Source organism: Rhipicephalus sanguineus, chromosome 3 (assembly GCF_013339695.2).
Source record: "Rhipicephalus sanguineus isolate Rsan-2018 chromosome 3, BIME_Rsan_1.4, whole genome shotgun sequence".
NCBI lineage: Eukaryota > Metazoa > Arthropoda > Arachnida > Ixodida > Ixodidae > Rhipicephalus > Rhipicephalus sanguineus.
The window spans coordinates 165,331,427-165,344,330 of NC_051178.1; the positions used below are offsets into that span (position 1 = coordinate 165,331,427).

General features: G+C 43.6%; 1 protein-coding gene across 1 annotated transcript in view; it reads right to left on the bottom strand.

Moving 5' to 3' along the window:
* Nucleotides 1-12,904, bottom strand: part of LOC119387640 (DNA polymerase alpha catalytic subunit) — a 93,634-nt gene that overhangs the window by 32,741 nt on the left and 47,989 nt on the right. Inside the window, exons 25-32 of the mRNA XM_037655097.2 lie at nt 8,946-9,068; nt 8,827-8,859; nt 8,012-8,104; nt 7,214-7,419; nt 5,390-5,522; nt 4,757-4,888; nt 2,646-2,721; nt 2,438-2,536 (exon numbers count right to left, since the gene is read on the bottom strand). Coding sequence (XP_037511025.1) covers nt 2,438-2,536; nt 2,646-2,721; nt 4,757-4,888; nt 5,390-5,522; nt 7,214-7,419; nt 8,012-8,104; nt 8,827-8,859; nt 8,946-9,068 — 895 coding nt within the window. The remainder of the gene's footprint in view (nt 1-2,437; nt 2,537-2,645; nt 2,722-4,756; nt 4,889-5,389; nt 5,523-7,213; nt 7,420-8,011; nt 8,105-8,826; nt 8,860-8,945; nt 9,069-12,904) is intronic.

The following is a 12,904-nucleotide window of genomic DNA, read 5'->3' on the forward strand; positions in this document are numbered from 1 at the left end:
CGACCTATGAATGGCAATACAGTCTACTGCAATTACTCCAACATGTTGAATTTTTGTCACCAGTGATGTTGACAGTGCTTGGAATATTTTTCGGAGATGCTTATTACGTATGCTCTTTGGTACTGGTAGAGCTTGTAGATCAAACTTAGTACACCAAATTCGCATAACTTGAACTAAAGGGTTACTTCATAGACCAAGCCATCTGTGTCATACATGCTAAATGAAATAAATTTCATGAACATTTCATGCATATCTCACGTAAGTTTCATGTACTACTTCATTTCGTGAACATCTCCATGAACACATGTAAAGATATTGATAAAAAAATGGAAACCGTGGGAAGAAGACCAAAAAGAAAGGCCCCATGTGACAACAATGCACACAGACAAGGACACACAGGATAACAGAACTATGTCTGGCCCCTACATGCACACCGTCTGTGTACTGTTTTGCAAAAACCAAGGCAATAAATTGAACAATTCAGATGATGTCAACACATTTTGTGTGATCCTGCAGACTGACCTCCTTAAGAATGCGAAGTGGAGGCAGGACTAAGGTTGGAATAACAGATATTTCAATATGTGCAATAATGACGCCAACTGCACGCTGCAGTCAATGTCAGCCATGAGTAGCCTGCAGACAGCAATTTTTCGAGATCAAGCACTACAGCAAACCGCAATTATGGGTTATTCTAAGCACTGAAGCTAATTTTGCGGCAATTCAGGAAACATTTGGCTGCTTAGTTAAAAAAATTAGCGCTGCTTGCACTAGGTCCCGCAAGGCTGGCTCACAACAGAACTGGCGAGCACCTAGCTGGTCCTGACATGGCTAGGCTTTTACCCTCTCACCTCTCTCTTTCCCACCCCTTGCTTATACTATCTTACACAAGGCTATGCTTGCTCTCTTTTTGCCTTTTTTTTGTGTCTGTTTCTTTCTATCTCTTCTTCTGTCTGTCTATCTTTTTATGTTTTTCTTTCTCCCTGTCTCTCTGTAGTCGTTCTCTCGCCTTCCATCCTTTTGCGTCTTTTTTTTTGTCTTTCTTTCTGTCTCTGTACTCGTTCTCTCCTCCTCCTCACCCTCACTTCCCTCTCCCACCACCCCTTGTTATACTATACTATACTATGCAAGGTTATGCTATGCTCTGCTAGTGTGCCTGGTTAGCCAAGTGGTTACAATGCTTGCCTTCAGATTGTGGGTACGCGGGTTCGAATCTTGTGTTGCCAAGAAACTTTTTTTAGCCAAGAATTTCTCTCTTTCTTTTTGTGCTCATTCTCTCACGCCCATCAGATTTATTGCATCCCACGCCGGACAAATTGGCACACATATTCTGGGAGCGAAGCAGAAGAGGAAGAAGAGGACGAAGATAGCGTGTGCCGGTTTGTGATGATAATTTCCTATCCATGACACACGGCAAACCTTGAGTATAACAGGTGAGCTGTTATGGCTAATTTTAACAGGCTAATTTTAATAAGTCTGCCCTGAACAAGTTTGGCATAGCTGGGTGGAACTTCACTTGATATACTTCAGTGCAAGAAAACAGTTATGTCACTACTAGTACATGCCAACCACACCCCAGCGTATGTAAGCAAGCAGGAAGATGTTCTTGAGATCACACTATGCTACTGAATAGTAGAATTGACACTTACATGGCCTACCACATTAACATTATGCATATGAACCACATGCCTTGAAATGAATGTACAGGGGTGGTCAAAAGTTCCCAGGCCGCAACGCCCGGCTGAGGAGCAGCAGCTCGCTGCTATCGGGGCGCTCTCATCGCAATCACGCCTTGGCGCACGCTGGCGTCGAGCATGTGCATGAAGGGGGAGGGGCACCCCTCTCCCTTTCTTGCTCTCCTTGATAAGAAAGCGACGTATAAACTTGGTGTGTCATGTTCCCTCACTGTCCGCTCGTCGATGTTTTACTACTGTGCAGCGTGTAGCGAGGCGGCAGTCTTCCGGAAAACTGACGCATCATGATTGCGGCCACATTTAGCTAGGCACCATATACATTACTGTAGTTTTCAGCTTCCTGGAAAACAATATCGTGTGTTTAACTTTCCATTGGCACTGCGGTGGTTCTATCAGCCGTCTTCGCAGGCCATTTCGCTGCATACGAGCTTGGTCGGAGCCCGAAATGTATTCAGAAGAGCTTGTGTTGGGGCTAGTTGGAACATCTTAGTGGAATAAGCAGTGCTGCACAGTAGTAGTTTATACCTAGGTTCCTTATGAAGGAGAGCAACAAAGAGAGAGAGAGGGATACACCACCCCCTCCCCTTCCACGCACACGCTGGACGCCAGCATGCGCCAAGGCGTGATTGCGATGGCAGCGCCCCGATAGTAGCGAGCCGCTGCTCCGCGGCCGGGTGTTGCAGCTTGGGAACTTTTGACCACCCCTGTACAATAAAGGAAACAGCAAAAGACTATGGTGCACTCACCAAGGACTTCTGCAATCATGGCAGCATCTGTTCCCTCAATGGGAGCACATATCCTGGCCACAACTGGGTGGATTTGTTGAGACAAGTAGTAGTGTTTATCTGAAAGGCAAAAAAATTGACTGTAAATTGTTTTACTGTGATTTCTAGGACTGTCCGACTTCAATCATGCATAATGCACATTTAATAGGCAAACTACCGTGACACGTACCGATTGAAAGGTTTTCATTTGTCTTCAACTCTTCTGGATGGTAAGCCCTCTGTGAGGCTGGCAGTTGGCTCCCATCCTGTGGGTAAGAGAAGTGTAGGTTGCATTACAGCTCCGTACTAGTTCTCAGGCTCCGAATTCCAAGTACAAAATACCAAAGCAGGGTGTGATACTGTCGCCTAAATCTTACTTAAACAGAGTGACTGTCATCTTTATAGCAATGTAGTACATCATGGTGGCATGAAAAAACCGAACAAGCTTGGTTAAAATGCACAGTCAAAGGGCATATTATTAAATCGTCCACTACTTTTCTTCAAAGCCTTTAAAGTTGAAGAAAGCGCTATGTATGCGAATATAACTTGTCACAGGGCCCGCACAATACCTCGCAAGGTAAAGCAGTGTGCAATGTCTTTCAGCTTGCACACAAAGTTTTCTTGCCAAGGCTGGAAGGCAAGGAATGTTTTAAAGGGTGTTTAAAGAAAACGTCACACACCTAAGGCGGACAAATACGTGAGCACATTTCAGCTGCCGATCAATGATCGTCACCAAAGGAACTACGTATCGTGACCCTGTTGTACTGGAATGCAAGTGTCAATGTGATGTGCTTTATATATTGCAGCGTCATAAAAGCCCTTGACTCAATGTCATGGATTAATGTACCTGGAGCTGGTAAATGAAACGCACGCTCACTGCAATGTCAATGACAATGAAAGCAACGACAAGGTGGTGTTGCAACCTTAAAGCTGGCTTTGCAATGGTGCAGTTGAACATTTGACGTCATTTTGCAGCCCGTGATGGCAGTCGGCAAATAGTGGTGCAGGCGGCGCAGGAAAAGTTACGCACAACTCTGCTGCCTGTGGCAGCATATACAGGAACACTAGTGCTTCTTGCCACGATGAGCCACGGGTAATAAGTGCTGGCGCCACTCTCTATAGTGTGCAAAAATTACATACCGTATTTACTCGAATCTAACGCGCACCTTTTATCCGGTAAAACGAGTCTAAAAATCGCATGCGCATTAGAATCGAGTACCGAAAAAGAAAAAAAGAAACTCGGTTCATATTGCCATCGGCATTTCAAAATGGCCACCTCCTACACGCCACGGCCATTTCTGCTTATTGTTTCAGTTCGTACGTGTGCTGAGGAGATTGTCATCCCGTTCTGCGTTCGCATCGACGGTATGGAAGTTCAGACTCCAAATACTCGACGAGTGCACCACGATGCCGCATTTAAAAGAATAGTTATTACATGTGCAGAGACGGACGGAAATCGGGACGCATTGCAGTCGTTCGGAGTTCCCAAAACGTGCATGCGAGACTGGTGCAAACAGAAGCAGAAGATTTTTTACAGCAAAGCTTCACGAAAAGGTTTCAGCCGACCAAAGCAGGGCCGGTTTCCCGAAATCAAAGAGCGTTACAGCGACGAGGACTGATCCATTACACGACTCGTATCGCCGCCGTAGTGGTGACAGTTTTAGCGGCAAGGCCCGCTTTTTGACTGTGTTTTACTTTTTGAAACTTTAATTCTTTAAAACCCAAATACTTGTTCTTCTGAATGTGCGAAGTTTGACTTCTACGGACTTTTTTTGTTCTTTTCTCTCACGAAAAATGGGTGCGCGTTACAATCAATGTATTACTTGTTTTTTTGGTCGCGAAAAACGGGTGCGCGTTACAATCGAGGGCGCGGTAGAATTGAGTAAATACGGCAGTAGCAACACTAGCGTGCACAGGACTCACACCAGGAGAGAGCGATCGTGTCTCATGATGTGCATTCAAGTTCATGGCGTGCACCAACGCAGCTTCTTGCCCCTTTGTCATCCCCCCTGTGTAGCTTCCAGCACTCTCATTGGGACGAAAGAAGAAAGTGCTCAAAGCATGCGACGAATCCCTGTACTCCGTTTGTTCTCGATGAATTTGTAATTTTTTTTTTAGAGCAATCGATTCGTGAGGCAATAAACTTCCATGATGCTGAGGTAATTCGATAATTACTTGAAAAAGCTATTCAGGAAACCTTTATGCACAGTTTGATTTCGTTTTAATAATGTACCAACCAGCCCAGTTGAGCAGACTACTGAACAAATGTAGAACGAAGTTTGGAAAGATGTGCGTGCTTACATTGCATATGATGTAGGTGACAGTGTCGCCATGGCGCAGCTTCTTGCCACCTTTGCTGTTGAGCCGCAGAGCAACTTGAACGTGGCACAAGTTTTTCTTGTCTGGGTAGTCCTCGGGGTTTTTGGTGAGTTGCTGAATGGAGAGAAGAAGGTGGTGGCAATCAGTAAAACATAAAAATAACACAGGCAAGGCAAACTATCATGGAAATGTTTTGTGGAATGGTAGTGCAAGGATAACTCTGCACAGTATGAGGGAATGCACCTAATATATTATTTGCACGATGAAAATGTTGCATGCAACCAAACTGAGGCAACCTTCGGGTCACATCTGCTAGGCAATTAATCTAGTTGCATTAGGTATACTGTATGCAGAAAACTCGCATAATTAATCGAAAATATCTGATCGAACGCAAGCTTTTTCTTGGTGCTCCCTCAAGTGCATCAAAACAATGACAGCTACTTTTGTAAATCAAAGATTGAAATTGATAAAAAAGGCTTTTCTGATCTTTTTGATCTCATTAAAAGTGCAAAAATTCCGGGCAATTGACCAAAGACTGCAACTTTGGCATAGAAAACAGCAAAACTTACTGAAAGTTTCTTCATTAAAGGAGTTTGCAAGCTGAATGGAACCTACCCTTGTGATGCAGTAGTCGGACAGTGGAAGTGAATTTTCCTGGATCTTGGTAGCAAGCTGCATTAAGTGAGTGTTGATCTTATCTACGATTTCTTCCCTCAAGCTGTTTGACAAGATTTGGTTGATGACAAACCTGGAACCAAACAGAGGCACGGTTCAGAACAATGTTGCCACACAGGTACCCGTTGCTTATTCCGTTCCTGATACAGTAAAAGTTTGTTAATTTGGATTTCATGGGACCGGAAAAAATGTCCAAATCAACCGAATGCCAAATTATTGAACGTACCATCAACAAAACAATAGCCAAGTATCTGTTACACCAATGCATTTTCATTTTCTTGACAAATACGTAAATCCAGCACTTATTTTGCTTATGCAGTGTAAACGCTGCAATTTTCGTCATTCGCGACATTGTTTACAATGCAACCGTAGCTGAAGATCACTGTGTCTTAAGCCGAAACGTGCTCTAAACGATAATTTTTTTTCAGCGGAAAAATGGCTGACAACTGATCGTTTGTCCATCACAATGTAGCAAGCGGGTTTCATGCCAGCATGCGAACCGCGGCTGAGGCTCTTCATCTTCAACAGCTTCCACCACGTTTGAGCTTTGTGACACTGCGCTTTTGCCTGAAGTCGAAATGAAGCTACTTGATGCCGCGTCCGCTGTGGATGAAACAGTGATCGCTAAAGACACGATCATAGTGTCCACGCCGTTCTGAAGGCAGGTACGTGACATATGTCCAGAGTAGAAACGAAACTGCTGAGCATCGCATGCATCTGCTGCTGAATAAACCTGGCTCGCTAATGCACAATCACGGATGACGACTACATAGTTCTGAAGGCACGTGGGAAAATGAAGCTACTGCTTGTTGCAGGTTTGACCCCAGTCACTATCAATGCAAATAGATAGTGCCCACGCTGTTCTCGTGTGCCGAGTAAAAACGACAACAAAACAAGTTCGCCACAGCCGCTGAAGCCTTGGTTGCCAAAAACACGATTGTGGTAAGATAGTGGATGGCGACTACGCCTTTATGAAGGTCCGCGGCTGTTTTCGCTCCTTTGTGTTGCACATTTGGGGCGCTTTGTGCTTGGTGTACCCAGAGGATCGTCTGAATTAACCGAGTTGTGGCCAAATATAACTGAATTAACGAGAGTTGGATGCAATTAAACAACACATGTGCTTACCAAGACCAGAGAACATGCCTGAATTACCTGATTTTCTGAATTAATGGAGGTCAAATTAACGAGCTTTTACTGTATCTACACATCAGTGTCTGGTTTTTGCTTTGAAATAAAATATTCCCACACAAGCCTCCAGCAAAGTGCACAAGATAGACAGCGATTAGCCAATTTTACAACTTTACGACAATATCATGATTATTATTTTCTAAAGCTTACGACAAATTACGGTGGCGACGATTGACGAGCTGCAGTTGTTACTTTATGCTTACCATTTAATCACTGACGCTTTGCAAGAACGGCATGACCACTCTCGCAATTTGGACGATGGAGCCAATAATGAAATCCGCTTCCTTGTACTTAGCAATGCAACACCATAGCTGCTAAGCCACAATGGTGGTCAAGCATAAAATGCCGGAAGTAGGGCACACAACATTAAAGATTCATTGGTTTTGCATCTGATCAATACACAAAGCACAGCTCGCCTAGTGAAAGCAAATGAGTGGGGAGGATCTGCTGTGGCTTTATGCAAGTCACAAGAGCAGAGAATTGAGGCTCTAGAAAAAACAGTGCTAGCAGTACGCGATCTCTTGTCGCAAATGTGGAGAAACATGTGGGAGCAAGCAAAGGACAGAACAGTCTTACTGGCCAGTTTTCCTGGCTACCTCTGACCAGTCACGGCGCACCACATCCAATCCTTTCAGCTGCTGGGTTTCGATTGGCTCGTTGTTGGGTCCAAAAGTGATGCATACGGCAGCATACTTTTTCTTCTTCAAAAGCAACATTGACTTGAAGATGCCATCGATGTCAATCTCGAGCTGCTTGTAGAACCTGTTTATTTCTGCTTTTATCTGCATGAGACGTAACAGGTAGCTGTTCTAAGCACTCTGCAGTACTACATGACAAAGGTGTCAGTAAGGAAGATGCTGGCAAATGGAATCAGCAAACGCGCAGGAAATAGATTACCAGAATTAAATTTTAACAAAAGCCAATATTTTTTCTTTCGCACATTGAAGCATTCAAAAGGCACAGGACAACTGAAAGTGCATCTGAAGGTTAACCTGGATGCCATCCATTTAAACCTGACTGAAGCAATAAAGTTTTGCTGTAATTACTACCTACATGATTGCAATGTGCCCAAGACAAGTGGGATGTTTAAAAAGTAGATTGTTAACAACAAGCCGCCAGAAAGTGCAATGCAGAAGAGAGTGAGTGAAATACGATATTATTTTAGCCAAAGTACATTGGTGATAAACTAAAACATGATAAAAATGATGCCTGCTAACAAAAACACACATCATAAAGTAGCAAAATAATAAGTAGAATGAAAAAGAAAAATGCTTAGGGAATGATGTAAAACATACTTGTGACATAGCATAGTACAGATCTGAATAGATGGTGCATTAGTACGTTATGAAACTTGCATTGTGTCACACATCTCACCTTATTCCCCAGTTTCGTGACTTCTTTGAGGTCCCTGGAGTTGGTGTTGATCATAATAGAATCTGTGTCTCCATAGATGACTTCAAAGCCCATCTACAACAAAGTTATAATGTACATCAAATAAGTAAGCTACATAATGGAAGCAATACTACTATGAGTAAATGAGGCGAGAAGATGAACGAATTGAACCAATTTCTAAAAGGCTACCTACTAAACTGCTGTACATTAGCATCAACATATTACTAATCAAGCTGGAAAAAAACTGAAGTGTGGGCAAGTTCAACTGGATTCAGAGCTGTGCGTTTATTTTTGCCAGTTTCCATTTCCACTTATGTGCATGGTTATCGAAAAAAAAAAAAAAAGGCAATCCCAACTGGCCCAATTATTTCTTAATTACAATCACGTGAAGCCATAGAAAAGCACAGGCACATTCTCAGTCTTAGGTGCCTGTTTCCTTTATGTGCTTGCAGCTTTTGCAACATCATGTCAAAAACCAGGCCACTATTATTATAATGGCCATCCTAAATGAATTCTCAATAGGCACTAGTGACACTCAAACAGTGGAAGTTAAACCATCCATAACTTTTGCCCAGAAAAGACATTACTACATGCATGTGCAGGTTTTGTCACATCAAATGAACATACAATAAACATGAGCACAGTCTTTGAGCAGTGCGAATGCAATATGGGGCCAACTATAGATCCTGGAGTCAGCTGTGGTCATATATTATGCGTAGTGGCTTTGTATCTTTTAAAAAATGAAGCTACACATCTGTGCATACAAATGTGCTAAAAGATGTAGGAAGCATAAAAACCTTTTCAACAAGTTCTTTGGACTGCATCAGGATCTGGAAAGAAAGAAATAGCATGGTGTTACAAGCGGTGCTTTCGCAAGCAACTTAAACAACGTTGAGAACGATAGATAAAAACTCACCTCTCTGCCTCTGCTTGTGATGAGTGCTGCCAGAGGCTTTGCATAAAAACGAGAGTTTGAGAATCCCAGGCATCCGTACATGCTGTTGGCCGTAAGCTTCAATGCCTTCTGCCTGATGTCGTACTAAAAGAAAGGCAATTTCATTGTTCAAGCGAGAAGCACATTAAAGTCACAACTGAAAGTAAATACAGTAAACTCTCGTTAAACGAAACCTGAAGGAACCCGAAAAATATGTTCTGTTTAATAGGAGTTACATTTACTGAGAGATGAACAACGGTGCAGAATTCAGGTATGAAACCAATCATATTAAAAGGAACTTAAAGGGAAGCTGAAGTGGTTTTAGAATTCGGTAAAACTTTGTTGTTAACAAGGACCAACATTATTGTCGACGATGGTGTACTTTTTCCGCCGTTGTGACAGCAGGAGCTTTAAAATACGCGAAAGAAAAGTTCGTCTTGCTCTGCCCCTACGAACTCGCCGAAAGTGTGGGCATGTGGAAACGAACTAACCGGAACTATGTCATTGCTGGGGAGCCGCACAGCACCGTCATATCTCCAAGCGTGACCTCCATGAGTAGTTCCAGCTGTGCGCATTTGTGAAACTGAATACGACAGCCATGCTTTGATGTTGCTGATTACGCGCACATCGAAGATGACGTCACCGCGTACGCTCAGCATCTCAAGAAGCCTTGCGGCTGCAGTCACCATTTCTTGCCAGGAAATGCTATTTGCGTTCACTTCTGTGAACTCTTACGTTGGTTTTCGAATTCAGCAGAGATTAAACTATGATTACACACTCAAAAGACATTTTTTCACAAGTGCTTCAGCTTCCCTTTAAGCAGCGATTTCATTGAAGAGATTTTCGTTTACTGAGAGTCTACTGTAGTATGTAATATGGATTACAAAAGTAGCACAGCTGGAGATAAAACTGCCAGGGAATCGTGAAAAGAGTGGAATGCAAAAATATGTGGTGATTAAGGCTATCTGCAACCTTGCTACAGTCAAATCTCGTTACAACGAACACCACATTAACGAACATTTCAAATTAACGAACTTTTAAGAAATCCCGTGCCGACTGCTTATAGTTTCAATGTAAAAATATTTCACTACTACGAACTTCAGAATAACGAACATTTCAGAATAACGATCGTTATTTAATTCCCGTGTAATCTTAACAACACCTCAGTACTACGAACTTATATCCCGAAATGCGAGGATTCTTAGATTTCAGTGTATCGGTCATGGCAGTCGGAGCTGTAAGGTAGCAGACGACGCAGCGCGAAGAGCGGACGCTCTCCCGCTAAAACCTGAGATGGCACGGGAGGAGAAAGACGCGGGCGGAGAACTTTTTTTTTTTCCCTTCGTTGCGGAGGCGACAACGCATCAGGTTTTGTAAAGGCCCAACCGCATGCATAGCCAGGCATAGCCGCATAGCACGCGACTTTCGAGCGAAGGCGACTGCGACGAACGGGCTCCGTCGCGCTGCTCGATTGAAAACTATTGCGCGCACGCAGGCAAATTACGAAAAAGAATTACAGAGTAGATGAATGGCAACGTGCCAAATTTATTATTGTCTTGTTTGAGATAAAGATGCCATAAAAGCGTTTCGGGGCTTCCTTTTTTCGCAATCTTATGTTTAACCGCGGCAGTAGTATCTGCTGTGATCCCATGGGGCGCCCGGAAGCGTACGCTGCCTACGCTACGTCGCACTTTGCAAACTGTGTTATGTTGGGGTTAGTCCACGAGGCGCATCTCGACAACGTTTCCTCTTGCTGTCATAGAACGTTTAAGAAAAGCCGCAGCGCCTCACATCGTTGCTTCGCAGGGAGAAGGGCTACCTCACACGACGACGATGTTGACATTGCAGCAAGCTACCACCAATGCAGCAAGCTACCACCGAAACATCAAAACGAACCGTCGATCATAAATAACGACAAAATACGGCCGCTGCCTCGCTCTCCGCGTGAGATGGGGCTGTAAATAAGGTAGTCTATAACTTGCATTCCTTGAAGTACGCGCCGACTGGAAGCATCACGAGCAAATTGCAACCGAAGCAAGGGCCAGAGATGCTCGTCATGCTCACTTCCGGGCGACAAGCGATGTTTTCTGGCTTTCCAGAAACCTGGGATGCTATCGCGGAACGATTCTATTTCAGATTCCAATGCCTTTCGCGTTTTTCGCGCTTGGCCAGTGGTCAGAACGACGGTCCGTCCGCGTTATCAGCGCGATCAGCCAGCCGTGTGGAATCGGAAATAGCATCGTTTCGCGATTGCACCCCTGCGACAAACGACGGCGATGGATGGCCCTCCGCGACAGCAAATCCTGTCGGCCGTCGCTCAAAACTCGCGTGCATGCAGTTGGGCCTTAAAGGATTGCAGCGATGACATGGACGACGATGTCACGATAGCACCCGAAGATCGCGACGAGTCCGTGTCGGCCGCAGATGCGTTGGACTACTTGAAACTCCGCATATTCATAGAAAAAAGCGGAACAGCGACCGAAGCGGCGGATAAAAATGCGGACGGTCTAGAATCGTTCGTGACGCAGTTTGTGCTGCACCCGTCAAAAAAACGATCACGGACTATTTCAAATAAACGTGCCTTGTCTGACGTTCACGTGTGCATTGTTGTGAGAAACGAGTTCAAGGACGTACCGTTGCAAAGGTAGGACGTTTGCGTTACTGAAATTCTATTGTTATGGTAAATTTTTGGGCTTTCACTATAACGACCTTTCAGAATAACGAACATTTTTCCGCGGTCCCCTGAGGTTCGTTATACCGAGATTTCACTGTATTACTTGTGCAGTCTTAAGGTTGATAATATAATGGGGAAAAAGAAAAAAGTACACTGACATGCGCATGCTTAAACAATATTCTTTGCTTCATAAATAAAAACCTTGAGTGCATTTTCATGCCTTTGTGAACAGTGTCTTTACAAAAGAGTGGAAAAATGGAATCATGTTTATGTACAATGATGACTGACATAGACAGCTGTTTAAGTAAATGGTCTTGATCCCTCAAATAGACATGCAAAAATTGTACAGTTACTGGTTCCCAGCATGAATGTTTTTCTTGAGATTGGAGATGCCTTCATAGCATAGGAATTTGAGTTACTATAGGGCAATGAGTTTTTAAACACATTGGAATGGCTAAAAGGTTGATGCTCCATGTAATATGTTTCTTAAGAAGGTGCTAAGTGTGCTTACCACTTAATATTTTATGGGGCAAACTTTTATGCACATATATTGCACACTAGCGCTACAGAAACTTGGCTATTGCAATGCAGAGTGAAACATTTGGCCCTGCGCTTACCAGCGGAATGTCTTAGCCTTAGAACTAGTATGTGCCAATGTCATCAGTGGCACCCCTTTATCGTCAATGGAGTGGTGTCAGCGAATATTTTTTTAGTGGTGGTGCAGCCAGTTTAGGATTTGGAGCAGAAGGAAATTTGTTTAGAAGCTGCTTTGGAGTAGACAGAATGGTGTTCGGGATCACTTGTAGTGGTAAGACAATAAGTCCACAATTTTTGAGTGGATTATCTTATTATTATGCAACCAGAAAATGCTGCTCAAATGTAAAGAAGGAGATAAGGTGAACAGTTGGAGAGCAGCCATCAATCAGGCTGCTTACACAAAATAATGTCAGATGCAGGGTTCACTGCAATACACAAGTGCATTGTGGTGAAGTATTAGTGACAAAGCACGCATGCCACATATTGTTTCTGCGAGTGACAGGTGTCAAAACTTCATTCCCTTTGTTTTCAAGAAGGGAATGGGTGGCAGCCCCTACAGACCGTCCTCCTCCATCATTATCACCCATTGGATCCGCGGGGGGCTCTCAAACTGGGTTCCGCGCAAGGAGTATTACGGTACTGCGAGTGCTGAGAAGTAATTTGACTACACACCGTTTATTTCCCATTAATTTACACAGTTTATTATTTCAAAGAAATAATTTTGCATTGC